Consider the following 26,863-nt stretch of genomic DNA (forward strand, 5'->3'; position numbering starts at 1 on the left):
TCAAGGGACATCAATTGTGAAATACTTGAAGGAATGGAGCCAGAGAGTTCATTCCAAGACAAGTCAAAGGACTCCAAACTCTTAAAATTACCAATGTATTTTGGCATGCCGCCTGACAGACGATCTCTCCACAAGTTCAGGAATCGCAGACCTTCAAATTTATCAGCTCTGGAGGAATGTCATCAGAGGGAAAGTTATTTGATAAATATAGAGATGAATGTCGGGAAAAGTTACTAACCGTTTTCACTTTTACATTTTCTTTTAGAAACAGAATTGATAATGAAAAAGCCCAGGAACGAAATTGGAATGGTTGAACATTTAAAAAACAAAGCCATTAAAACGGAAACGTGTAGGTATCGGTCGAGAACCGGCAAGGGAAAACGGAACGGGACGGGACACAATCGATACCTGTCCCAGTCTCCTGAGCCCAGCACGGTCCATCAGACGCCGACCACAAACCGATCAGATAAGCCCATCCACAGATCGGGTGGCTCCCGTTCAACGCCTAACGGCGCCCTACCTCCTTTCCTCCCTAAAGCAAACGCCGTGACTTCTCCCTCTCGCACCTCCCCACCCCGCTCGTCGAAATGGCCCTGAAAGCCGCCGTCTCCGTCCACGCCGCCGTCACTCCCCCTCCTCTCCGCCGCCTCCTCTCCTCCTCGAGGTCCGCGGCTCGCAGGCTCGCGAGGGTTTCGGCGGCGATGGCGGTGCAGCCGGCCGTGGTCGTGGGCGGCGGGCGCGTGGGGCAGGCGCTGCTGTCCATGGGCCCGCCGGGAGGGGACGTGCTCGTGGGCCGCGGGGAGAAGGTGCCCGACGACGCGCCGGGGCCCATACTGGTGTGCACGCGCAACGACGATCTCGACGCCGTGCTCGAGAACACCCCCAAGTCGCGGTGGCGCGGTACGTACCCCAATCCCTCCCAGGTCGTCTGGGTCTGGCTGTTCCCGCGCGCTGTGGCTGGTGTGCCCCTGGGCGGCTGAGCGCCTGCATTTGCCCGTTCGAGTTCACGTTCGTTTCTGCGCTGGTGGTTGTCTGCGATCAGGACCGCCTGCGTGTGCGTTTGCTTCGGGCTTGCATTTTCGGCGAGCCGTGCGCGGATATTGAACGAATTGAACTGAATTAGCCAAACTGTTCTGGCGATTCAGTTGAATTTTTGATGTATCTTCACAACCGGGAGGTGGTGTCATATAACTCCAACAGTAACCGACACCTGCATGGTGGAAGTAACACAAAAGAGGCTGGATCTGTTCTAAAAAGGGGCCTAGCTGGTGATGATTGATGGATTAGTGAACTCGGCCATGCCACATTTTCGTTTCTAAAACGGTAAGGTCAGCTTACTGACAAACACAGTATTCTGGATACTGAACTTTTCTGAAGGGCTTCAGATTACACAGAAGCTTGTTTGTTGAAACGCAAAGTGTGGTAAATGGTAATAATCTCTGCAGCCTGCACTCTATGTAATTTGAAGAAACTAGCCTCACAAGGTCAGCCTGTCTAGATGTATACCTTCACTTCCACTCATTTTCGTGACAAGAGATCTGCTATGGTTCTGTCTTATACATCCTGCCTACTGCTTCGTGTATCATGTTTGCTTAATTTTGCTGCATATTGGAACTTCTGAGCCAATATTGGAGCAGATTTGGTGTTCTTCCAGAATGGAATGCTGGATCCATGGTTTCAGAGCAAGGGGCTAGTGGACGCAAATCAGGTCTTGGCGTACTTTGCTGTGTCAAAACTCGGAGAGCCACCAGTCGACGGGATCACTGACACCAACCCAGAGGGTCTGACCGCGGCATTTGGCAACTGGGCCCCAGCAGTGGCTGCCCGCCTGCAAAATGGCGGGCTTACCTGCAAGGTGGGCTTATCAGCATTTCATTAATTATAGCTGGTGCTAACAGATTGTTCTTCAGCAATTCTGCATGCCTCATCAATGGATTCTCATGTCTATCTGTTGCACATGTTCAGTAGTTGCTAGATTTTTGCAAACAAAACCTACTAAGGGTCTGTTTGGCAGAGCTCCCAAAGTGGAATCAGTGGGAGCTTTGACAAACAACAATTTGCAGTTTTCGGCTTCCAAAGTGATTTCTTGAAATAAACTAGATACTGGGAGCTGAAAAAACCAGCTTTCCCTGATTCAACCCCCCCCCCCCCCGCCCTTTTCCTTCACAGAATCACTTACTCCATAGAGAATCACTTTCCTCAAATAATTACTTCCCTAGAGAATTTGGATCAGAGAGAGCTCTACCAAACAGACTCTAAGCCATCCTTCAATGATAAGGCCCAAATAATGGAAATGTTCATAAAAAAGATGTTGATTTTGTCCTTGTGTTGAATTTATCAGTAAGAAAACTTGACTGATGATTTTGGTCCCTTACCTGTGTGTTGTTTATTTTCCATCCTGTCCAAATTGTTGCAAGAGATCCTAATGCTTTTCTCGGCGATCAAGTCATAATATGACTAGAATTTTTTGTGACATCTTATATTAGAGATTGTTACAAGTTTCTACTCTATGAAGGTGTGTGTAGCAAATGCCTAGTAATAGGAAAGAGAATATATTTTTTAAATAAAAATGGAGTACAAATGAGAACAATTTTGGATTTATGTAATTATACATTCCCATGTACCTCCTTTGTTTCTGTACGATGTACTGGACAGTAGGTGCAAGTCATTCGTTACTCAAATGATGAAAATTGTGTACATTCACTTGTCATAATATTATGGTAACCAAAGGGAGAAATCATTAGAATAAACAAAGTTAGTGAGCTGAGAGAGTTGGAGTTCAGCACCAAGTTTCTTCTTTGGATGAGATGTGAATTATTAGTTATTTGTTTGTGCTATGTTTTTTGGGCCAAATCCTTATTCTTTCTGCATGACTTTTTCCTGCAATGGTCCTTGCACTGACCACCTTGTGCAATTTCAAATATTTAAGTATGTTTGTTTGTTGTAATTTTCTTGTATCCTGCCAATCAGGTGCTTGAAAAGCAAGCCTTTCAGAAGCAAATGCTAGAGAAGTTGATCTGGATTTCAGCTTTCATGCTTGTTGGTGCTCGGCATCCAGGGGCTACTGTTGGTGTGGTTGAAAAAGACTACCGATCCGAGGTAACATTCTCTCTCATGAATGTCTTATCAGTCCATGTTCTTGCTTGTTTTCTTTCAATTAGTACTGATAGGCATGGTCCTTCTTGCAAGACAAAATTCATTTGAGCTTTTGTCGTGGCAGGTTGCGAGCCTGATAGCTGAATTAGCATCTGCTGCGGCTGCAGAGAGGGGGCTTACATTCGACGAAGGTATTGAAGAGAGGTTGTGTGCATACTCCAGAGCTGTGGCACACTTCCCTACTGCCGTAAAAGAGGCAAGTCCTACCAGCCTGCATCCTATTCTATTGCCTGCAAAATTAACAAATACGCATTTCAATTGAGCAGTTCAAGTGGAGGAATGGTTGGTTCTACTCTCTCACCGAGAAGGCCCTTGCAGAAGGAAAGCCAGATCCATGCCCACTCCACACAACTTGGCTCAAGGAGATTAAGGTCATATAGAAATTGTCATGTATATGTGATGAGGTCTTGGATTCAGTTTTAAGTGTTCATTTTATCTATGTAGAGAATTGCATATGCTGTCGGGTACTTTAGGTGCCTCTTTGAATTGGATGCTTGTCGCCTATTACACTTGTAATTTCCATGTCACCTGTGCAAAAGTGAACAATTGTGCCATTGTATGTGAATTTTGTGCCCGAGCATGTTACTGCCCTGTATGAAGTTATTATTCTGAGTTCTGATCACCACAAGATACATGTATGGTTTGCTGTCATCGGTATCTGCAGGTCAAATCAACCAAGGTTAGACACCTGCTGCACCCAAGTCACGGACTATGAAACACCGATACTCCATATTGGTGCTGGATACGGCACAGAAACGGCGCCGATATGTATTTACAAAGTATTAAAAAAATATCACAAAAATTGGGATACGTCTAGGGATACTTCTTTGATACGGCAGACGCTCTTTGGCCCGTTAGCAACCCAAAATGACATCTCATCTCCACATTGCCGCCCGCGTCCCTGCACTGCTCCCTCTCGAGTCTTGTCTCCCCAGCCACCGCTTGCGCCCCACACTGCTCCCTCTCTCTCGCCGATGCGCCCCACACTGCTCCCTCTCTCTCGCCGATCATCGGCACAGCGGCGGCGATGATGTGCGTGCCACAGCAGCGAGTCGGAGCCCTCCACGCCAATACCCTCCCAGTTGATGCCCGCACGGCTGCCAGACGCTCCTCCAGCCGGCAGTCGATCGCTCCTCCAGCCGCATCTTCTTTCGGCCGGCTGTCGCCCGCCAGCCCGCGCCTCTATCCGGCAGCCTACCTCCAGATCTAGTGAGTCGCACAGCTACCCACGCCTCCTGTTCCAGCCTCCCTCCAGATTGAGTGCGGGCTGTGCGGCCTTCATCTGAATATGTTAAGCCTGCTGGTCATTTGGATGGAGTAGTACCCTCATAGTCTAATTTGTAGTTATAGGACTACTGGCCACTTGATTAGTGCCCTTTCCATTCTTTTTCTCTTTGAATAACCGTGCATTTGGTACTGTCTGAAGATGTACCTCCATGTCATTCACAATCATATGTTTATAGTAAAACGTATCTACGTATCAGGTTTTTTTTAAGAAAAATGACGTATCCTTATCGGAAGGTCACGGAGACCAGGAGTCTCTTTCCCCGTGAGAAGAAATGGTCAAGACCGTTGTGTGAACACAGGACTAAAAGATTCTCACGTCCCTCGACTCTCCGACACTAGGATTTACCGTTGAATCTATTGCTTGATAAGTATACTACACAACTTGCAGATTCAAAGTGGCGTTTTGGTTCATCAACTCTCAGAGCAGATCCAACCATCACTGATCATTCCCAGAACCAAGCGATGTCTCACTCGACAAGAACCCAGGCAAGTCTTTTAACACACCTTTCTTCTGCTACTCTGCACATCCATATCCAGTGCGGTCGAGCAAGAAGCAGGATCACTACTCAGGTGGAAGTCCACCTTGTCGCCAGCCAATGACGGCGATGAGCCATCATCCCTCTGCTCTCGTGGTCGCCTGCCAAACCGACATGCTCCTGGTCTGGCATCAGGGGCGACGCTGCTGGCCGTGTCACTGAGATCAGCCTCCCTGGCGTTGGCCTCAGCGGTACCCTTGGCGTGTTTGACTTTGCCACCTTCCCGGCACTCACCAAGCTCAACCACCGTAGCAACAGCATCACCGGAACCATCCTGGTGAACGTCACCGGCCTGACATACCTTGACCTGTCGCAAAACAGCTTGTTCGGGGTGATACCAGACACCCTGCCAGCGAGGATGCGTGGGATGAGGTACCTCAACCTGTCGATACCATGTTCACTCTCCGGTATGTGAGAGATCTTGGTGAGAATAAGTTCTCTGGTACAATTACTTCAATGGATAGGAGCTAGCAATCCCTTGCTAAGAGTGCTCCAATTACGATCGAATATGTTGCACGGGAGTATTCCTTGGCGGCTATCACAACTCTCTTCCCGCCAGCTGCTGGATCACGAAACAATTTGGTAGGTTTCAGTTGTGGATTCTGAAAAATAGCTTGTAGATTCTAGGTTGTAGAAAGTTGAATTGTAAAAAGTTGGGATCTAAAAGTTAATGACTGTTCATTTATCTGCATTCTAGGTGAGTTGGATTGTTGTTTATGCATGTCAATAATACCCTCAACTGTTTTGAGTACACTGTTTACCATTTTGTGAGGTTTTAGTATCACCGGAGCCGACGTGGGCACGATGCAGTACTGCTCAATGGAGCAGCTAATGGGAAGCCGGTGCTACGGGCCGGCAGTGGATATGAGGCAGAGCACCCTGGCTTTGTGCCTCTGTTTTCAGCAGCGTAGGAGTAGTTGACACTTGACAGTAGTACCAAATGATTTTAGACGGACATCAGTGCCCCAAATTGATTATTGTAGTCTTTTTCTTTGATTATTGTATCTTCATTGGCAAGAATCATTGCATTAGAATCCCGTTCTTTCTTTTCTCTAATCTTGATTACTAATGCACTCTTTCTCCCTTGACATGTGCCCAAAGAATTTGTGAAATGGAATGCTATCTTTGTGTAGCCTAAACAACTCTGCAATATGGGATACAAATTCTACCCTTTACAGGATTAAAAAAGAAAGATTAATCAACTCAAAAATGGATCACCAAGACTTGAAAACAACAGCTATGCCCTCAATTATCAGAACCCATTTGAGTTATGTTGGCAACTTGGCCTCAGTCTGACACAATCGACTCTACCGAGACATGCATTTCTGAATCTACCGATGTTCTTCACATTGTAACTTCAACAGAGGGGCACCAACCGCAACCGGGGAAGATCCATGGCTGACCGTCGTGCCTGGGAGGGGAGTAGCGTCGGCCGCCATGTGGGAGGGCCGAGGCGCCCTGTACGTGACCGCGCCGGGCCACATCGCCACTCCGGACACATCGTGTCACGCAGCCACACCGGGAATCGACGTCGCACCGTCACCGGGGAAGTAGAACATCGCCGCACCATCATCGGGGAACGAGGAGCCCGCTATGCCTCTGAACAAGCCCACCGCCGCGCCAGGGAATAAGCAAACACGACGAGGTTCTCCGGGCGACGGAGACGCGCCGGGCGAGGGAAAGGCATCGACCACGCCATCATGGTAGGAGAGGGCCGCGTCAAGGTCATCCATGGCGGATCTAGGGTTTCCTGCATCGAGGTCGTGTCTAGCGATCAAGCTCATCTCTGGCGGTTGGGGAGGGGGTCGGGGCGTGGGTCGTGGACAGGAAGGGCAGTGACGGGTGACTATGTCTCAATGTTGATGGGCACTATGGTCTTTTCCAAACTAAAAGTTGAGGGAAGATGTCCAACCATGGATTGTGGGATTGTAACAATTTGAGCTTCGGATTGTTAAAAGCTGAAAGTAAAAGTTGTTTGTTTGTTTCCACTTCAGCTTACAAAAGTTGATTTTCACAATCTCAAGTGGAAACAAACAGACCCTAATGAAACAGTTATTGTTTTGATCCCAAAGGTAAAGAATCCAGACACGCTTAAAGATCTCCGTCCTATTAGTTTATGCAATGTTGTTTATAAGCTGGTATCTAAAGTTGTGGCAAATAGACTGGGAGGAGTGCTGGATGTGATCTCGCCGAGCCAAAGTGCTTTTGTTCCTGGTAGAATGATAACGGATAATGTGTTACTTGCATATGAACTGACCCACTACATGCAAAACAAAAGAAGAGGTGGTACAGGCGTGGCTGCAATTAAACTTGACATGAGTAAAGTTTATGACCAGATAGAGTGGAGGTTCCTGGAGAACATGATGATAAAAATAGGCTTTGCTTGGCAGCTAGTGCAATTGATTATGAAGTGTATACCGATGGTCTCCTAGCAGGTAAAAGCTAATAGACAATATTTAGATGTCTTTGTACCAGAAAGAGGGCTACGTCAAGGCGACCATCCGTCACCCTACCTCTTTATTGTATGTGTTGAAGCTTTTTCAGCATTGTTACAAAGGGTAGAGGAGGAAGGTAGCATTAAGGGAATCAAGATATGCCACGGTGCACCGACAATCAACCATTTGTTTTTTGCGGATGACTCGCTGATATTAACGAAAGCAAATAGCAGTAGTGCCCAATGTTTGCAATTGATTCTAGCTTTATATGAGGCTTGCTCAGGCTAAGTTTTCAATAAGGATAAGTCCTCGGTAAAACTCAGCAAAGGTATAGGTGTAGCAATGAAAGCCAAAATAATGGATAGGATGGAAGTGCGCACAGAAGCTATGAATGATAAGTACCTTGGTCTTCCAGTGTATTTGGATAAATCTAAGACCAAGGCATTTGAGTACCTGAAGGAGAAGGTATGACGTAGGATCCAAGGATGGAAGGAAAAATTCTTATCGAAGGCGGGTAAGGAAATCCTAATCAAGGTAGTAGCACAAGCAATTCCTACCTATGCTATGTCTTGTTTCGACATCACAAAAACTCTATGTGATCAGCTGGGAACGATTGTGGGTCACTTTTGGTGGAGCCTTCAGGATGATGAACATAAAATTCACTGGATTACCTGAGAAAAATTCACCAGATCCAAGGCAAAAGGAGGCTTAGGTTTCCAGGATTTATATACTTTTAACCTGGCTATGCTTGCAAGGCAAGGTTGGCGTTTACTCACGTACCCAGATACTTTGTGTGCACGGGTGATGAAAGCCAACTACTACCAAGGCCAGTACATTCTACGGGTGAATTCAAAGGCGGGCATGTCGTATACTTGGAGAAGTATCCTCAAAGGTGTGCAACTGTTGAAGAAAGGAATGGTCTGGAGGGTGGGAGATGGTAGAAACATCCGCATCTGGGATGATCCCTCGTTACCTAATGGTGTAACTCGCAAACCTCGTACACCAAGAAGACATATTATTGTTACAACTGTGGATGAACTTATCGACCCTATGTCTAGCACTTGGGATGAGGAATTTGTATGTGATCTGTTCTGGACCAAGGATGCCGACGTATTGCCCATTCCATTGAGAGAGCATACGAAAGACACTATTGCATGGCACTATGATCATAAGGGGATCTTCTCGATGAAGTCTACCTATCGCGTGGGTATAGGTGGTAGAGATGGGAGTTCTTCTGCGGCTCAGGAAAACAGGTTTGCTAGCTTTGATTGGCAGAAAATATGGAAGCTAAGAGCCCCAAATAAGATGAAGCAATTTTTGTGGCGGGTAGCTCACAATAGTCTCCCATGGCGGAAGAGCATAGAGTGCCGAGGAGTACAGCTGGATACAAGATGCCCTCATGTGTAATTGTCTTGATGAAGACAGTGGACACTGCCTGCTAAAATGTAAGAAGACAAAAGAGTGTTGGCGAGCTTTGAACTTGGAAGAGGTTCGAGGAAACCTCTGTCATGCTACTCATCGAAGGAAATGCTGGAGGATATATGGAAACTGGAGTCCAATGTGCAGCTAAAAGCTTTGACTTTGCTATGGTGTTTGTGGCAAGCAAGGAATAAAAGCAATGCAAGAGAGAGGGTGAAAAACGCTGCGGAGATTTGTCAATCAGTTACACGTTACCTCTTGGATTTCAAAGAATTGGAGAGACCACCTAAGAGACAAAAACAACCGAATGGAGCTCAATGGAAGAGGCTGGATCCTGGTGTGATCAAGTTTAATTTTGATGGCTCTTACATTCCGAACACAGGTGTTGGTGCATGGGGCTTTACAGCTCGCAATGTGCATGGAGATTGCTTGGCCTGCAGTGCGGGAAAGCTCACAAATTTGTTGGATGCATTCCATGCAGAAGCGGAGGCGTGTGTCGTAGCCATTTGCGAGGCAATTGTCCTAGGTGTCGACCATGTCGTATTCAAATCAGATTGCACAAACCTTGTCACTGCATTAAGGGGAGATTCACTTGACAGGGTAGTGATGGGAGTCATTATCAAAGAGGCGAAGAGCCTATGTCTGTCGTCGTTCATTTCTCTTGACTTTTCTTTTTGTCATCACGAATGTAACAAAGTTGCGCACGAGTGCACAAAGTGCGATGTCATAGCTGATCAGGATGGCAGTGTGTGGGTGCACTCCTTTCCAGCTTCTATTCTGGGTCTGGTGGCCAACGATTTAGCTGAGCACCATATCTAATGGAATAAAATGTTCTGTTCAAAAAAAAAAATTACATCCATGATGCAGCCAAAAATAGAGTTTAACATACCGTTGGAAGCCAGCTATTATATTTTACATCACGTCGCTAGCTTCATATACATCTGCCAAATCAAAATAAATTGGAAGAGGCAATATCATACTTTTGAAGGAAACATTGCACTTATGACAAATATTGATTTGTCAAGCAACTATCTTTCTGATGACATTCCTACAGAGCTAACAAATCCTGAAGGTCTGCGATTCCTTAACTTGTCAAGAAATCATCTGTCTGGTGGTATTCTGAAAGACATTGGTAATCTGAAGATTTTGGAGTCCCTTGACTTATCTTGGAATGAACTCTTTGGCTCCATTCCTTCAAGCATCTCACAATTGATGTCTCTTGATCCACTAAATCTATCCAACAGTCATCTATCACGTGACATACCAACCGGTTCTCAACTCCAAACACTTGTTGAACCATCAATTTATATTTGGGCTCTGTGGCTTCCCACTAAACATATCATGCTTGAATGGTTCAAACTCTACACTAGCACTTGATAGACACAGCCAAGAGCTTGAAGCCCTATACTGGTATTACTCCGTATTAGCTGGGCTGACATTTGGATTTTGGTTATGGTCTGGACCACTACTTCTCTTCAAGCTTTGGAGCGTTGCCATCTTCCACTGCATCTATTATATACGAGATAAGGACGTACAAAAGATTTCTAGCATATGTCTGTGTGATATGATATATAACTATTTTATAAATGTGAGCACCCATGATGAGTCTCGGACTCCAATCTGGGTGGATAGGTTTCACCAAAAGAGTCCTAGCCAACTGAGCTATGCTTGATCATCATATGGTGCTAAAAGAGAGAAAAGGATAAAACAACACATTATGATGTGGCAAGCTGTGGTACCCCCACGTGAACAAACACTACAGTTTCACTAAGACATGTTTGGAATGCAGGATTAGAGAGGCTTGTCACTATCTAAAAAACTCAGAACACCAGGAAACATACACTCCCTCCATTTCTTTTTATATGATGTATTAAGATTTGAAAGTCTTTTAAAGTATGCTTTGACTATTAATTTTTCTTACAATATAGTATTAATTGTTACAAAACCAATATCTTATTGAAAGATATATGAAATACGAATCTATTGATACATATTTTGTACACTAAACATTCGTATAATTTGATAAATTGTTGATCAAATTTTACAAAGTTTAACTTTTTTTAATCCTAATATGTCCTATATTTTGAAACAGAGGGAGTAACAAAGTTGTTTGGATGTGAACGAACACTAAAGTTTCACTAAGGACCTCATTGGAACGCAGGATCAGAGTGGCTTGTCACTATCGTACATGAACTCAGAATATCGAGAAATGTAGAACAAAATTGTCTGATGTGCTATAGGTAAAACACAGGATTCTTTTGGTGGGATGAATTTGTTGGGAGTGAGAATGGGAGGGAGAGATAGATACATTGCTCATGTTTAGAATCCTCCAAAAAGTGGAGGAAATGAATGAATCCTATGAAAATATTTCAATGCAACCCTATGTTCCAAATGGCTCCAAAGAAGAAAAAAAAATAGAAATCCAATCCTACATAATTGTTTTGTCGTAAAGACCCTAAATCACCTAACGAACAACAAATTGTTCTATGAAAAAAGAATGTGGATTCTAAACAATAGTCAGTTAAATATCTTTGTGTTTTTAATTGAATTTCACGTCATCAGATGTGCTTTAGGATCCATGCTCGTCTTGTTGTTTGGTTGCGCGAGGCTTCATGGGCCAATTTTTGCTCCGTGAGCTGCCTCTTCTCCGCCAGCCAGCTTCGCTTCGTGGGCTACTTATTCCTTGCAACCACTTAGCTTCATGGGCTTGATTCGGCTCGTCTTGGATTTATTACTTGGTGCACACTTTTTATGATTTGTTGTTTTTCTTTTGCTGTTCTAAGGGCCTAATTTGTGCTCATATGGGACATTTGAATAACTAGATTCTTAGTTTGATAAGTTATGTATATACTCAAGTTACAACTAACTTTATAGCATAATTTTATGGTTGTTAAATTGTAAATTTTTGAATTTTGGAAATGAGTGACTGAATTGTATGCATCCTAGTTTTGTCTTCTTTTTTCAATCTGCTGCAATTGAAATAACTTTTTAGTCAATTTTACTTTACGGATTGCGAAACAATAGTAGGCTATGTTATATGATTTTAGTTGGATCTGCTAGAGGATTCATGATTGCCTTGGGCTGTTTAATTTGGGAGAATTTTATTTTTATATTTTTAAATAAAAATTTCAAATATATAAGCCCGTTTTGAAAAATTACATATCTAGACTCATGTCTCCCATTGGAAGGGCGACAGGCTACCTATCGCAATTCCAACATGCGACATGTTTAAAAATAAAAAATATTATGTTTCAATAATCTCAAAATTCGAAATAATATCGAAATAGTCATGAAAAATTCTAAAAAACTTCTGTGCTGTAGAGATGTTGTCATCTATCTCTTCAAAAAATATCTTTGGAGAGCTAGCTGATAGCATCCTCTATACCACATAATTTTTTCAAAAATTTTCATCACTATTTTGATAGTGTTTCGAATTTTGAGAGCATTGAAACACAACAATTTTTTATTTTTAAATCTTTCTCCTGTTGGAATGGCGACATGTAACGGGCGATGGGTAGTCTTTCACCCTTCTAACGGGTGACATGAGTCTTTTAAAGCGGATACATATATTTACAATTTTTTGATATAAAATATAAAAATAAAAAATTCTTAATTTGGGAGCGTTGTGTGCCACTTCACTTTTGTGGGCCTGATTCCTTACATGTTGGACATCACGTTTTTTGGGCTGGCTTGCTTTTTTTTTTTTTGTGTGTCTGAGACCACCATGGCCTCGTTATATCCATGCCAAGTTTGCCACAATTGACACGTGACTATCAAGAAAGCCAATTCACCAAATAGAGAGACCGGTTCAGCCACGACAGGCTAGCTAGGTACAGTGAGGCAGGGTGGGGTTCGTAGCGCCCTCTTGCTAGTGTCCTCGTAGGGTTAGGCATCATACTGAAGTCCTAACCCTTTATGAAAAGGGGATTCTACCCATCTATATATACACATGAAGTCTTGCATTGTAATTACACCATAAAATAAAGAAAACAGAGCTCCACCTACGTCTTATGTCTATCGTGTTCTTGCTTATTTGAGGAATTGAACTTTGTCGGCGAAACGGAGAGAGTGGGATTGATCCTAACCGCTAGCAATATGATTCCTAACATTAACATTTCTTACCGTGCGTGATTACTATGTACCTTCAAGTAAAATAATTAAAGAAGGGCTAGCCTTTCCTTTTTTTTATTTCTTTTATTTGCTTGAGTTGGTGAGTTCAAGATTCTTTAAGGGTGGGTGCTTTGAAAATGATTTGGCCATTTCTAGTAATTTGAAGTCTCAGATTCATAAGTCTTATTTCATCTATACTAAAATTATAATAATTTTACAATGCGATCATTTTTTATTAAACTATAAAATTTTCATTTTTAAAAAGTAACTTAGAACTCTAACTTTAAAATATAGTTGATTGTGCAGAAGTAACTTTTTCCAAGTAATAAGAGTGCCATGTAGTTGATTGTGTTGTTATTTTTTAAAAGAATATTTATGTATGATGTACTTCAATTTTTACACGTTCAATAACACCCTAAAATTTTCAGTTATGAAATATTTATTGTACACTAGGTTATTTTTTATTTGCTAAGAAATTGAATACAGTCAAAAAAAAATTGCAACCGATTTTGTATGAGTTAAAAAACCGACTGAATCAGGGGATTTTGCTGCTTGCACAAAATACGCTGATTACGTGTCAACTTGCTGTTGGCCAAAAAAACGAGTGCAATCCAAAAGAAAAAATAGCTGATTATATATCAACTAGATAGTAAAAAAAAGATTGATCGAAATACCAAAGAAATCCAATCTGTTTTTCTTTGTTGTTTTGGCAAAAAAAAAACTAATTGCAACACTTAATTAAAGCAGTTGATTTTACCGGTGCCCTCAAACTGATGTGTCAGTTATATATTGGTTCAAAATCTGACTGCAATTCAAAAGATAAATAGATAAATATCAGCTAGTCACTCCCAAAAAGAATAGAATGGTTTTACAAAACCGAATTCTGTGAATAGGCAAGAGGGCCCAATATGGCGCGCACGCGTATAAGTACAAAAAGTGTGCAGTGTAATAAGGTAGGTGCGGCCCATTAGCTATTCATTTTTATTTGTTTGTTCTTTCCTTCTTTTTCTACTCCATTTAATACCTCCCCAGTAATTCAGTTTTTATTTTTCTCTTTTCACGTGGACTCAACAACTTGAAAAGACCTTCCAGGCTTTGCCAACTTTTTTTTTTTCCTTTTGCGAACGGCTTTGTCAACTTTTTTAGCCAATCCGACATGTTCGGAAAACATACGAAACATTTACTGGAACCTATATCCAACAATCTACAAAGAAATATTCAACTTCATGTGTGATATGTTCCGGCAGTACTTTCTATTTGTTCGGAATTTCAGGTAGTACATTTTGAATTGTCAAATTTCCTTGAAGACATAAAAAGCTAAAAAATATATAATATAAACTTTTATTTTCAATGAATTTTGAACTCTTCATAAAACAAACAGTTTTCAAATTGAGCGCCGTTTTTAAAGGTATAAACAATTTTGATTATCAGAAAAAAAAAATCCACGCGTACTCCGGACCCATCCGGCGCTTAATTCCGAACCGACCTTCGGTGTTCCGTACGCGGGAAAATGAAGACTGATTTGATTTCTGGGGATCCGGAGCCCCAGAAAAGCAGCCCACGCAGCCCACGACCGGCCCAATCTCATCACAGACGCATGGGACACGTCGCCGTCGACCCCCTGTAACCCTAGCGTAGCCCCCGACGCTTCCTTCCCCTTCGCCCGACGCTCCCTGCGGCGGCGGCCGGCGGCGCGGCGAGTCGGCGGCAACTCGGCCCCTCCGGACCCCCCCCCCACTATATATCCTCTCCGCCTCGGCGCTCAAGAGGACAAATCGAGCCTCCGCCCCTCTCGACCAGGCGGGATCGGATCGCAATCGGATCCCCACCCACAGCCCCTTTTCCCCGGCCGCCGCCGCCGCCTCCCGGGGAGGGGTGGGCCCGTCGACGACGGAGGCGAGGAGGAGGAGGAGGGAGAGCCCATGCCGGCCGCGGGGGCCCGCCGCTCCACTCGCGTCTTCATGCCCAAGGCGCCCAAGCCACCCGAGCCCCAGGCCGACCCCGCCACCAGGGTGCTCCGCTCCGGCAAGCGCCTCGCCGCCGACCGGATCCGCTGGGACGTCAAGGACGCCGCCGCTTTCCACGTCGTCGACGATGACGACGACCACGACCAGGACCTGCAGCACGACAAGGATTCCCCCAAGCCGGAACTGCCGCCTCTGACGAAGTCCATCGGGATCGTGTACAGCCGGAAGCGCCGCCGGAGGCCCCCCACCGAGGTCCTCATCGAGGGGGAGGGCAGGAGGTTTGGGATAGTGTACACCAGGAGGAAGGGAAAGCGGTCGAAGGTCGCCCCTCTTCGGCGAGAGCCGGAGCCGGACGCCCCCAGCGACCTCGACGACGCGATTCCGTGCTCCTCCTGGGAGTTTGTGTCGAGAACTGGCTTCTTGGATGCCCATTTGTCGGCCCTAGTCGATGATGCTGCCACTCACGCTGGCCCTGTGACGCTCGTCGTCCTCGTTGATACATCTTGCTCTAGGAGCTCTCACCGGCTCCTGGGCCTTCTTCTACCCGTGCTGCGGTGGATGCGTTGCGGCCGTCAGCAGGGCAAGGTCCGGAACCTAGCCTCTTTTGTCTCGTCTACTGGCATTGCCGCTGCATTTGCGTCGCACGGGTTGCACTTTGTCAAGCTCCAGCGCCGGAGAGCCGTAAGCTTTTTACAGCCTTCATCTGCCTTCTTTTTGTTTCTTGTACAATTGATGTAACATTTGTGCTTCTTCATGTAGTCTGGGTTGTTACATAAGACTTTGGTGCATTGTGGGTGGTGTGTGCTTCATGGTGCCAAGAAATCTGGACCGCTGTTATCAGTTAATTTCTCGGTGCTTCCTTCATATTTCCAGAGCTTGCATACCTTGGTAGCTCTTAATTCCATGTACCTGCCAGCTGTGCTTCGGCAGAGCAGGCTGCTGATTGGGGTATCTGAAGTAATGTATTCTCACACTCCTTTGGATGTGGATTCTGGGTCTCAGAGCTCTGGGATTATTGAACCCACTGCCGACTTGGACAGCAATGGACCTCACAGAGTAGTTCAGGACTATGTGCCCCTTGAACTAGTTGCTGGAGTATTGGTGCATGGTCCAAGGCTAAAGAAGCATCAAAGGAAGAGGAGCTCGACGAGACATCCCAAAAATCAGCACCGCCTTACAGCAAGATTATTTGACAATGCAATTGGGATGAAGCATAGCCTGGCTGCCGCCCAAATAGAAGTGAAACTGCCATCAACTAAGCAAGAACCTCCTGTGGAAACTGTCCAACCCAGAGCACCATTAGAGATTTCTCTTGATTTGCTCGAAAACATGGATGAAAGTGATGTTTCGACTCCCATTGGATCAACTAGGAAAAAGAGATCTTCTTTGAAGAGTCCTATCGAGCGCCTGAATGAAAGGCTGGCCTTGGCTGAGGTTAGACAGAACATAGATTCCGTTCACTGCAAAGCAAACCTTTTAATTTTTCAAGCAGAAAGGTGCTGGAGGGAAGAAGGTGCTGAAGTTATGCTAGAACTATCAGATACCAATGAGTGGTGTATAGTTGTGAAGATACAAGATGTTACTAGATACTCTCTTAAACCTTCAGATCCGAGGTCGAATGGCATTAACCGTTATACTCATGCCTGCATGTGGGCAGTTGACGATGCTTGGAAGCTTGAGTTCACTGATAAGTGGGACTGGCTTTTATTCAAAGAGTTGCATGTTGTGGGTCGGGAACGCAATTCCCAGGGAAAGACAATTCCAATTCCTGGTGTAGTTGAGGTTTCTGATGATATTGAAGGGATCATAACACCTTTCTCACGCCCTGTGCCAGACTATATCAGTGTGGTGGATGATGAAGTTGGGCGAGCTCTCTCTAGGGATTCCATTTATGACATGGACTCGGAGGATGAACGCTGGCTCATTGAGTTCAGTTGTGCAGATTCTGATCAAAATAGCTCTCAACGGAAGCATATTTCTTATGAAGATTTTGAGAACATAATAACCACATTTGAAAAGGATGCATACAAAAATCCTGAAGGAGCACATGACATGGGTCAGCTTCTTTCAAGATATCCTGCTTTAGGAAAGGATGACAACGTGATTGCTGTGTATGAATACTGGACAAAAAAGAGATCTAAGAGAGCTGCACCATTACTAAGGATATTTCAGGTAATTTTGGAGTTAATCCCTACCAAGCTTAATTCTTGTATTGTCTTGACTTCACTGTATCATCTAAAGAATAACACTGTTTCGTCCTTAGGGTGTGCCGCTAAGGCGAGGACAACTATCACAAAAGTCTGCTATGAAGAGAAAGAGGTCTTTCAAGAGACAAAGAAGCCAAGCTGGCCGTGGAAAGCCTGAAGCCTTCTTGCAAGGTACTTAATAACTGCATGAGAAGCCCTACTATTGGATTCTGTGAACAATAAATTTAAATCAGTTGGGCCATATTTTTGGGATAAGCCCAAGGTATGCCGCTATTTAACTGGATAATCCCTAATATGCCATCCATTGTAAGATGACATGTGGGACCAGGACCCACATGCCATTGACAAACTAATGTCATATAAGGATCATGGGAAGTTATTAAGTGGCAAATTGTGGAATCTCCCTATTTTTTATTCTGCATTTGTTTTCTTATACGGAAATCCAGCCATGAGATAAATCTTAATCTCTACCTTCTGTTGTGCTGACTGATGAGTCCCACTACGTAATTCCATAAAAAATCATGATTATAATGCAAACTGCAAAGTAAACAATATTTGTCTTTTTTTTCTTTGACATTTGAGAACAATAACCAAAAAACTTTCTATTTTTTGGGCCAACATTGTTATGCACTTGACTCGAAAAGTAACCTTGCTGTGCTCCAAACAACCTTCTTTTTTTTTCTGTGGGTGATTTAGTATCAATCACATGACTAAGCTTCTACTGAAGTGGAATAATCTTGGTTCATTTTTTTGTGCATTCTGGTTGACAGACAATGCTGAAGAAGAGGCGGCTTTGCAGAGAGTTGCACAAGCCAAACGTGCGGCAAAACAAGCTGTAGAAACCGCTGTTCGTCTGCGCAGTAGAGCTCAGTCTCTCATGGCAAATGCAGACCTTGCGACCTACAAATCCATCATGGCTCTCAAGATTGCCGAGGCTGCTCGGATATCTGACTCTTCTCGGGATCTTGTTTCTACTATCCTCGACTAGTGAAAAATGTGGGCTGTTAATTGTTTTTACGTGGAGGGCATGGGCATTTCTCTTTTTTTTTCTTTGGTTGCATCATTGCTGCCTGATATTGGCTTTCCGATAAGCTGTGGGGCTGTTTTTTTCCTCCTCTCGTGTTGTTAACTTTGCCGAGTCAATTTTGAGGCGGATGCTTGAACTCAAAAACTGTAATTTCTGTATAAATGGAAGTAGCTAGCTAGATTCTGTATCTTATCCGTACCCATGTTTTGAAAGGATGGAAGACAGAAAGTAAAAAAGAAGTTACTGCAACGAAGGGAAATCAAGCATTTGTTTGCATCCCTTTTTCTCTTCAGTGGTATGCTGTCTATAGTATGAGTCTTTTTCTGCATTTCATCACATTGTTTGTCCATGCAGTGTCCTTTTACTGAGCTGCTTTGCTTTATTTTGCAAATAAGATTTTATTATTGCAGTTGCAAATGAGTCCTCAAAATTTCTGGCCATCTTTAAGGATGCAACAAAGTCATTCAAGAGGCTGTTGAACTATCCGATGTTTGATGGACTTGTTTCCTCGTCTTATTCTATGTGCTATCTTTAAATTTGTGTCCAACTCATCAGTAATGCATCATGTTTTCTGTCATCGTTGCTCATTGATTTACATAGAGACAAAATCCACCATTGATTTTGATTCCAAGTTTTCTTTTGTTCTTTTTGTTAATTAAAATTGTATGGCTCTGCAGGTTCTTGCTTACATTGGGAATGAAGATGCTAGGAATTTTTTCCTTTTATGGTGTTGTCACTGGATGACATTAAGGTAATTGCATAAAATATGCCCAGATATTATGCATCTTGTTAGATCTTAGATACCAAATATCATAGAAATTTTTTTTATGGAAAGATCATCTGAGTTGCTCAACTTTTACAAGAACATCTTCATTTTGTTACTAATTTGAAGCTGACTTGCATGTCAGCTAATCATTATTTGACTTGTGCATTTATGCCTCCACCCATGTGTATGTAACTTGAAAAAAGCTTGCATGCCTTTGTTTGTTACCGATGAATTAATGTGTGTATTTTCTCATATACAGATTATAAGTGCTTCCTTTTCTCAAATTAGCACTTCAGTTTTCATAATTTTCTGAAACCAGTATGCTGACCAGAACTCATTTCAGTACTTGTCAAAGTTGATAGGGAGTTTTGAGAGTTCTGCTTTTGGTAGGAAGGCAGCGATATTTGTTCAAGAAAATTTATGCTCCCTTGTCTATTTACATCTTTAATGTTTTGGTCCTGGCCCAGAAATGTGCTGAAGATGTCTTGAAGGACAAACTCGCATAACTCTACGAGTCTGAACTAACCAGTACCTGAATCTGAGTCTCAAGATCAACCTCCTTGCTTCACTGAGATATTCTGCATTGTGGCCCCAGAGAATGGAGATGTAAAAAATTGTTGTTGGGAAGAATCCAGATCAAATAGTTTTATGACGAATTAAAAGATTTCCTTCTAGTGATCTATATACTACTTTCTGATATGTATATACAATTTTGTAAGATACACTTCCGGCTCAATCAATAGTTGATTCAGTTATAACTAAGGTATATACTACTTTCTAATATGTGTATATAATTTTTTGAGATATACACAGGTTTATATTACTTTCTGATATGTATATACAATTTTGTAAGATATATATATAATTTTCTGAGATATGTATACTTCTTTATAAATAAAGTATATATTTTTTCTAAGATGTATATACTACTTAAGATGTACATATTATTTTTTGAACACTCATTAGAGAGAGTATAAAAAAAGGTTCGATCCATATGCTAATTTTCTGATATGTATATACTATTTTCTCTGGAGGTATATATTACTTTTTAAGATATATATATATATATATATTACTTTTTGATATGTATATTTTTTTTATAAGTGAAATCTTTTTTTAATGTATATACTATTTTGTAAGATGTACATATTTCTTTTTGAACACTGTACACCAAGAGTAAAAAAATGCTTTATATATTTTTATATATACGCACTTGTGTGTTATTTTACATCTTAAGCCATCTCCAATAGAAACTCTAGAAATTCACACCCTATAATACTATTAAAATATTCTTTAATACTATTACAACATCTTTTATTTTTTTTCATCTTCAACAGACATCATATTTTATATCTTTTATTACTCTCCTTCTCCCTTCAGACTCACGTGTATACTCAGTGCACAATGATGAGGCATGCTACAGTAGGTAGCAAATTTGCCGGTTACTCCATCCCGATGGCATTACTGCAGCAGCAGAAAAGTTGATTTGCAGTATCTGTTAGAGAGGGATACGGTGTGGAGGAAGATGTATTTTATTGTAGTAGGAAGCAAAAAGTACAGATGCTATCTCTGTTGGAGTTGGCCTTAGGTCTAACCTAGCCGGTCCAACTTCTAGGCCCTGCTCGTGTCTAGTAGTTTAGTAGTTTATTAGTAGTTCTGTAGTGTATAATAGTGCTCAGTAGTAAATATTTACTATGATTCGGATGCTTAAATAGTTGTTATTATTTTTATTGAGTAGTTATGTCAGTAGTTGTTTATGCTCATCACTGTGTTGAATAAATTTTATACAATTGAGACCTCTTGCATATCTATGCTCATCACTGTGTTGAATAAAAGTTTTGCATTAGGTTCCGTACTTCACCGCTTAATATCTCTCACAGCGTGGTTACTAGCCTCATCGTCCTCTCCTTGACTCGTGTCGAATCTCGGGATGAGATTTTTTTTAAGGGGGAGGTTTGTCACGTCCTAAATTCTTAATCACGCATTTAAGTAAAATTATGCTTCTTAAGTATTTTGCTTAATTTTATATAATGGTAATGTGGAGCGCTAATGCACTTCATTAAAAATCATTTGGATAAGAGAAAGAAAATTGCGGGAGAAAAGAATGAAAATTGCTTTGGAATTACTCATGTTCTTTAACATGTGGGCTCGACAAGTGGCCCCACCATTCCACCTACTAAATGGGGCAGCCCCACCTGCCCTCTCTCTCCTCTCCTCACTCCACACGTCCCCACCAAGTTGCAGCAGCAGTAGCTTTCCCTCTCACTCTCCCACTTAAGCTCACTCTCTCTTTTCTTCCAAAATTCGAACTCAAATGGAGGATTCAAGGTATGCATGTGGTACCATTGCATTCTCTAGCTCATGAGTTACTCATCTGTCCAATCTATTTTCGTTTTTGTGGAAGAATCGAGTAGTTCTTAGTGTTCTTGAGCTTTCTGAGTAAAAATGGGGTTTTGGTCGAAAATGAGCTCTAGAGTCGTATTGATAGTTGATGAGTAAGTTTCAGGACTCTTAGACTATCCATAACATGTTCCCTTTTGGTTTGAAAAAGATTGCAACTCAAATAAACCAAAATCCACTCGAGAACAGTTTTTCTGGGCTAGCCCGGACATTCTGGATTCACTCGGAGACTCCGGGTTCAGCAAAAATTGTCTGTTGAATTATGTTCCAAATTGGTTAGGGTTAGGGTGCGAGTTTGGTTTAGAATCTTTTGGATAGAGCATATGCACATTTGTGTAGCACAGATTTGTGAAGTGAGTCAAATCACCTAAGGTGAAAAATCGTGAAGAACTCAAGTCTGTATCACTCGAATAATCCGGTCAAACCCGGAGACTCTAGGTAGTTATGTGGTCGTGTAGCCGAGAGCTTCGTTCGGAACCTCACTCGGAGTGTCTGGCACATCCCGGATAGTCCGGACCAACTCGGAGGTTCCGGATTAAGTTAAAATAGTGGCTAACCGAGAGTCTTCACCGGAGGATGGCTCGGATACTCCGGAACCCAGATATTCTAGATTCACCTAGATACTCCGGGCCAGTCAAATAAAAAGGCGGCAACCGAGCGTCTCTTTTGGAGGGTCACCCGGAGGGTCCGAACCCGGATACTCCGAACCAATCCGGATACTCCGGATGGCTGTTATATTTCGGATTTCGTTTAGATCGTTTAGTATTGCATTGATTTGCATATCTTATGATTCTAGCATGTTGTTAAGCTTTGTAAAATACCTTTTGCACTTCATTCATACTTATTGCATTGCACACGTTGATCCTTTTTAGAGATTGTCGATTCGTTGATCCCGGAGGTCCAGGGCGATCCCGGCGCGTCCCACCTATTTGAGCCAGTGCATCCAGGCAAACAACTAAGCATATTGATCCCTCTTGTGAAATTGGATAAGTCTAAAATTGATGAAATATGTTTATGTATGTATGCAGGTTTAGTGAGTCTGTGTCAGGTACCAATGGGTGGAACCTATGTCGATTGCATTCTTCTACTTTGAATACTTGTGTATTTACATTCCTTGTAGCCTTGAGATGTTGTTAATGTCCAGGTTTGAGTTTGACTTCTATGCTTAGCCATGCTTAGGTCATGTGGTAGAAGTCGAACGATGGCACACCCTGTTGTTCGTGAGCATATGACCTTCTTATGATTACATACACTTGATGAGGTTGAGTTGGTTGTATGAGTAGTGAGTATGAAGCGAGGTGTGGGCGGTGCTAGGAGGTGTTTTGTCCTGCCCGGATGTGGAGTTCCCCTGGGTAGGTCAGTAGAGGAAACCGGACACCGTAGACTGCTTTGCGCCAGTTAAGCACCGATCATCGGTATTATTTGCTTTAGAACTTATCTTACTTACCACACGCCGATCTAATGGTAAGGCGAGCCGAATACCTTTGCAGCTGTGGCTTTTTGGGCGTGAACATCGACGGTCTGAGCGAGCGGGCTTGTAGCGGTACTAGTTTCCTCCTGGAGTATAAACAGTTCGAACTGCCGCCCTCTCGGTCATGAGCATGCTTTTGTCCATCTGCATCGGTCGTAGAGTTTCAAATATGGTTTGTGGTTCGGTATGTGGGAGATGGTGATGTTGGTTCTTGTTACTTTTTGATACACATGTTGGTTACAATTACATTTGTTCAGTTGTTAGTTGCAGGGTAGTTTTCATATGTTTTGATTATGTTTTTAGTCGCTCACACATATGTCTAGGATGCTTAGTATGTTTTACCTAACATGTGGCTCATCCTTGCTAATGATCAATGCATAATCCTTAGAGTCGAGCTATGTATATGTGCTCTATATGGTTTAAATCTTGCGAGTACCTTCGTACTTATGTCTGCGCTTTTAGGTACTCCTGCTGCTGGAGAAGAGGCTGTTTTTGGTTACTTTGTACCTGCCGATCTTAGTGGCAGGTAAGAGTAGTGCATCCTACTCTGAAGGTAGCGTGTTGAGACGGTGCCTAAGGGTATCTGGCGTCGTTCTCTTTTGTTGTTTATAAGTTTAACTTTCCGCTGCGTAGTTTTTTTTTTAGGAGTTGAGAGGTTTGGTCTCCTCCTAGCTCGCTTTTGTTGTAAATTATTGAAATTAGTTGCATGCTTAATACTTATAATATAAATGTTTATTACTCGCTCTTTATTAAGCTATGTTGTGATGTACATGTTTGAAGGCATGTGTTCCGATCCTTGTGCACAAAACACGTGCTGGGACTACTGGAACGATATTTGGGTTAATCATTGAAGTCGTGATTAAGTAAATAATTGACTTAATGATAAATTCAAATACTATTTGGACGGTTCCTCATAGCATGATATTAGAGCTTGGTTTAATGAAGTAGCCTAAACATAATTAGAGCGTTGTTTAGTAAGTAGTTAACTTCACTAAGCAACTCACTAATATTTCCTTCGTGCATTTGCATGATTAATATGTATGACCTGCTATATTATGCCCCTAAGAATAACATTTGTAGTTCGTGCTCTTTGCCACTCATCAGCTTCAAGGCCCGACGGGCGTGTAGTGGTCCAACTATTTGGCTATGCACCCCGCCAATCATCGGGTGTCTTGCGCAGAGTTTCGTCAGGCATTCCGTGACTTTCACATTCCTAAAGGCCTTATGGAGATCAAGAGACGAGAGTTCATGGACCTCAAGCAAGGAGACAGAACTGTCATGAAGTACGTGCAGATGTTCAACCATCTTGCGTAGTATGCTTAGGATGAGGTTGACATCGACGAGCAGAAGCAATACCGTTTTGTCAATGGCCTCAACTCGAAGATGCTGGATCGGCTGTCCGCACACAAGTTCACCGACTTCAACAAGTTGGCGCGCATCTCTCACGATGGAGTTCAATCTCAAGAACCACTAGGAGGAGAAGAAGCGAAAAAGGGGTCCATCACCTTCCATGGGCGGGAGCTTTCAACTCGCCCGCACAGAGAGTCAATCTCCACCATCACACATGTCGGCCTCGACAGCTCCACGACCAATGTGGATGGTGCATCGCCCGTCTTTCTCCGCTCCACAAGGGCAGCTTGCAAAACCCGTTGGCTCTCAAGTGAACGTGACAGGTGGCCTCGGCGGCCCATGCTACAACTACGGCCGTGTCGGCCACTATGCTCAGGATTGCGCATATCCGAAGCCAGGAGCCATGGTGATCGCTCCAAGGCCACCACCAGCTCAGTCTGCACCTCAGTCCTCTCAGGCGACCCATGTCCTCAAGCGTGGCTGAGCATGCCACACCACCACTGATGGCGTTCATGAGAGTGACACCGTCCTGATGGGTACGTTGTCTATGCATTCACATTCTGTCATAGCTCCAGCAGTTGTTCTTTTCGATTCTGGAGCTTCTGACTGCTTCATAGGGGCAAGTTATATTCGGCGTCATGGGTTGATAGTCAGCACCACCCCTACGCCCTTTCTTATAGATGCACCTGGAGCCAAGGTCCTTATTAAGCAATATGTTCCCAATGCATCGGGAATCATCAATGGGATGTATTTTGTTGTGAATTTGTTAGTAATGGACTCAAAGGGGATAGACATCATTTTGGGGATGAACTGACTCACCAAGAATAATGCGGTCTTAGATTGTGCTCAGCGGATAGTTACTCTAAATGGTCCGTCCGACACCCGTATTCAATTAAAGCTTGAGGGTGTTGAGTCTTGTCTATTTGCTGTCAAGGCTGTCCCACCATAGAACTGTTAAGTATTCCTGTGGTGTGAGAATTCTGGATGTCTTTCCGGATGAATTGCTAGGAACGTCACCCGACCGAGCAGTGGAGTTCTCTATTGATCTCATGCCTGGAGCGGCCCCGATATCAATATGGTCTTATAGGATGCTGCAAAACGAATTAGTAGAACTGAAGAAGCAGTTGAAGGAGTTACTAGAGAAGGGGTTCATTCGCCCAAGCTCCGCATCCTGGGGATGCTCGGCACTCTTTGTGAAGAAGAAGGATGACACTCTGCGGATGTGTGTTGATTACCACCCACTGAATGAAGTCGTCGTGAAGAACAAGTATCCTCTCCCTAGGATTGACATCTTGTTCGATCAGCTAACCTGAGCCTGGGTCTTCTCGAAGATCGACTTGAGACTAGGCTATCATCAGATTAAGGTTCGGCTGGAGGATATTCCAAAGATAGCTTTCTCGACTCGCTACGGGCTATATGAATTCACCATCATATCCTTTGGATTGACGAATGCGCCAGCATTCTTCATGTATTTGATAAACACGGTGTTCATGGAGGAATTAGATAAGTTTGTCGTGATTTTCATCGACGACATTCTCATATACTCCAAGACTGATGCAGAGCATGTAGAGCACCTCCGTATTGTTCTTGGCCGACTCAGAGATCATCAACTTTATGCTAAGTTCAGCAAGTGTGAGTTCTGGATCAGGGAGGTAGCTTTTCTGGGTCATGTTCTGTCAGGAAACGGTATTGCAGTTGACCCAAGCAAGGTGCAAGATGTGCTTAAATGGGTACAACCCAAGAATGTCACAGACATCCGGAGTTTTCTCGGACTTTCGGGCTATTACCGCCGGTTCATCAAGAATTTGTCCAAGGTTGCCAAGACAATGACCGAATTATTGAAGCAAGGCAACAAGTTCGAGTGGTCAAGTGAGTGTGAGTCTGCTTTTCAGATTTTGAAGAAGTTGCTCACGACCACTCCAGTTCTCACTCAACTAGATATGAGCAAGGGTTTTGATGTCTATTGCGACGCTTCTTGCATGGTTCTTGGATGTGTCCTTATGCAGGAAGGCAGGGTTGTCACTTATGCCTCACGACAGTTGAAGCGCCACAAGGAGAATTATCCGACACATGACTTAGAGCAGGTTGCAGTCGTGCACGCTCTGAAGATCTGGCGTCATTATCTGATAGGGAACTTGTGCCATATCTATACTCAAGCCGATCTGAGCATGAGGCAGCGAAGATGGCTCGAGTTGATCAAAGATTATGAACTGGATGTTCATTATCATCTAGGCAAAGCGAATGTGGTCGCCGATGCACTAAGCCGGAAGGCTCATTGTCACTGCCTTAGAGTCGAGCCCGGGAATGCCACACTTTGTGATGATTTTCGCCGGCTTGGGCTCAAAATGGTTCCGAATGGCTTCCTTGCCAATTTGGAGATCAAATCCACTCTCCTGGACGATATAAAAGCAGCTCAAAAGGATGATAAGAGCCTTGCCCAAATCCGGGAGAAGATGAAGATCAGCAAGGCCGTATGCTTTTCTGAAGATAATTAGTGCGTTCTGTGGTTTGCGAACCGACTAGTGGTTCCAAGGGTCGAAGCACTGAGGAAGAAGATTCTTGATGAGGCTCATGACTCTTTGCTATCCATTCGTCCAGGGAGCATGAAAATGTATGAAGACCTCAAGCCACGGATTTGGTGGACTCGAATGAAGCGAGAGATCGCTCGATATGTAGCTGAGTGTGATGTCTGCCGAAGAGTGAAGGCTGAGCACCTCAAGCCAGCCGGTACA

At 43.4% G+C, this 26,863-nt stretch overlaps 2 protein-coding genes across 4 annotated transcripts; both read left to right on the forward strand.

Annotated features, from left to right (window-relative positions):
• The first annotated feature begins 543 nt into the window (after positions 1-543).
• LOC133899053 (uncharacterized) lies at positions 544-3,784 on the forward strand. Its single transcript, XM_062339965.1, has 5 exons — positions 544-900; positions 1,638-1,855; positions 2,971-3,099; positions 3,221-3,352; positions 3,423-3,784. Exons 1-5 carry the CDS (start codon positions 588-590, stop codon positions 3,534-3,536), a joined length of 906 nt encoding a protein of 301 aa, XP_062195949.1. The 5' UTR covers positions 544-587; the 3' UTR covers positions 3,537-3,784.
• A 10,739-nt stretch (positions 3,785-14,523) lies between these two features.
• On the forward strand, positions 14,524-19,716 carry LOC133898493 (uncharacterized). Of its 3 annotated transcripts, none has more exons than XR_009906245.1 (6): positions 14,524-15,591; positions 15,670-17,082; positions 17,174-17,288; positions 17,888-18,113; positions 18,822-18,895; positions 19,378-19,716. XR_009906245.1 is itself a non-coding variant. In XM_062339210.1 (5 exons), exons 1-4 carry the CDS (start codon positions 14,866-14,868, stop codon positions 18,103-18,105), a joined length of 2,472 nt encoding a protein of 823 aa, XP_062195194.1. In that variant the 5' UTR covers positions 14,524-14,865; the 3' UTR covers positions 18,106-18,113; positions 18,822-19,716. The 3 variants fall into 3 exon arrangements, 1 of the variants encoding a protein (XP_062195194.1); XR_009906244.1 differs by having other exon boundaries at positions 17,888-18,439; positions 19,378-19,676; XM_062339210.1 differs by having other exon boundaries at positions 18,822-19,716.
• Positions 19,717-26,863: the final 7,147 nt, after the last annotated feature.

This window comes from Phragmites australis, chromosome 18 (genome assembly GCF_958298935.1).
Source record: "Phragmites australis chromosome 18, lpPhrAust1.1, whole genome shotgun sequence".
NCBI lineage: Eukaryota > Viridiplantae > Streptophyta > Magnoliopsida > Poales > Poaceae > Phragmites > Phragmites australis.

Coding starts and splice junctions, on each gene's coding strand:
- LOC133899053 (XM_062339965.1), top strand. CDS start 588: ATGGCCCTGAAAGCCGCCGTCTCCGTCCACGCCGCCGTCACTCCCCCT. Junction 901..1,637: donor CCCCAAGTCGCGGTGGCGCG/GTACGTACCCCA, acceptor ATATTGGAGCAG/ATTTGGTGTTCTTCCAGAAT. Junction 1,856..2,970: donor ATGGCGGGCTTACCTGCAAG/GTGGGCTTATCA, acceptor CCTGCCAATCAG/GTGCTTGAAAAGCAAGCCTT.
- LOC133898493 (XM_062339210.1), top strand. CDS start 14,866: ATGCCGGCCGCGGGGGCCCGCCGCTCCACTCGCGTCTTCATGCCCAAG. Junction 17,083..17,173: donor CATTACTAAGGATATTTCAG/GTAATTTTGGAG, acceptor TTTCGTCCTTAG/GGTGTGCCGCTAAGGCGAGG. Junction 17,289..17,887: donor GCCTGAAGCCTTCTTGCAAG/GTACTTAATAAC, acceptor TCTGGTTGACAG/ACAATGCTGAAGAAGAGGCG.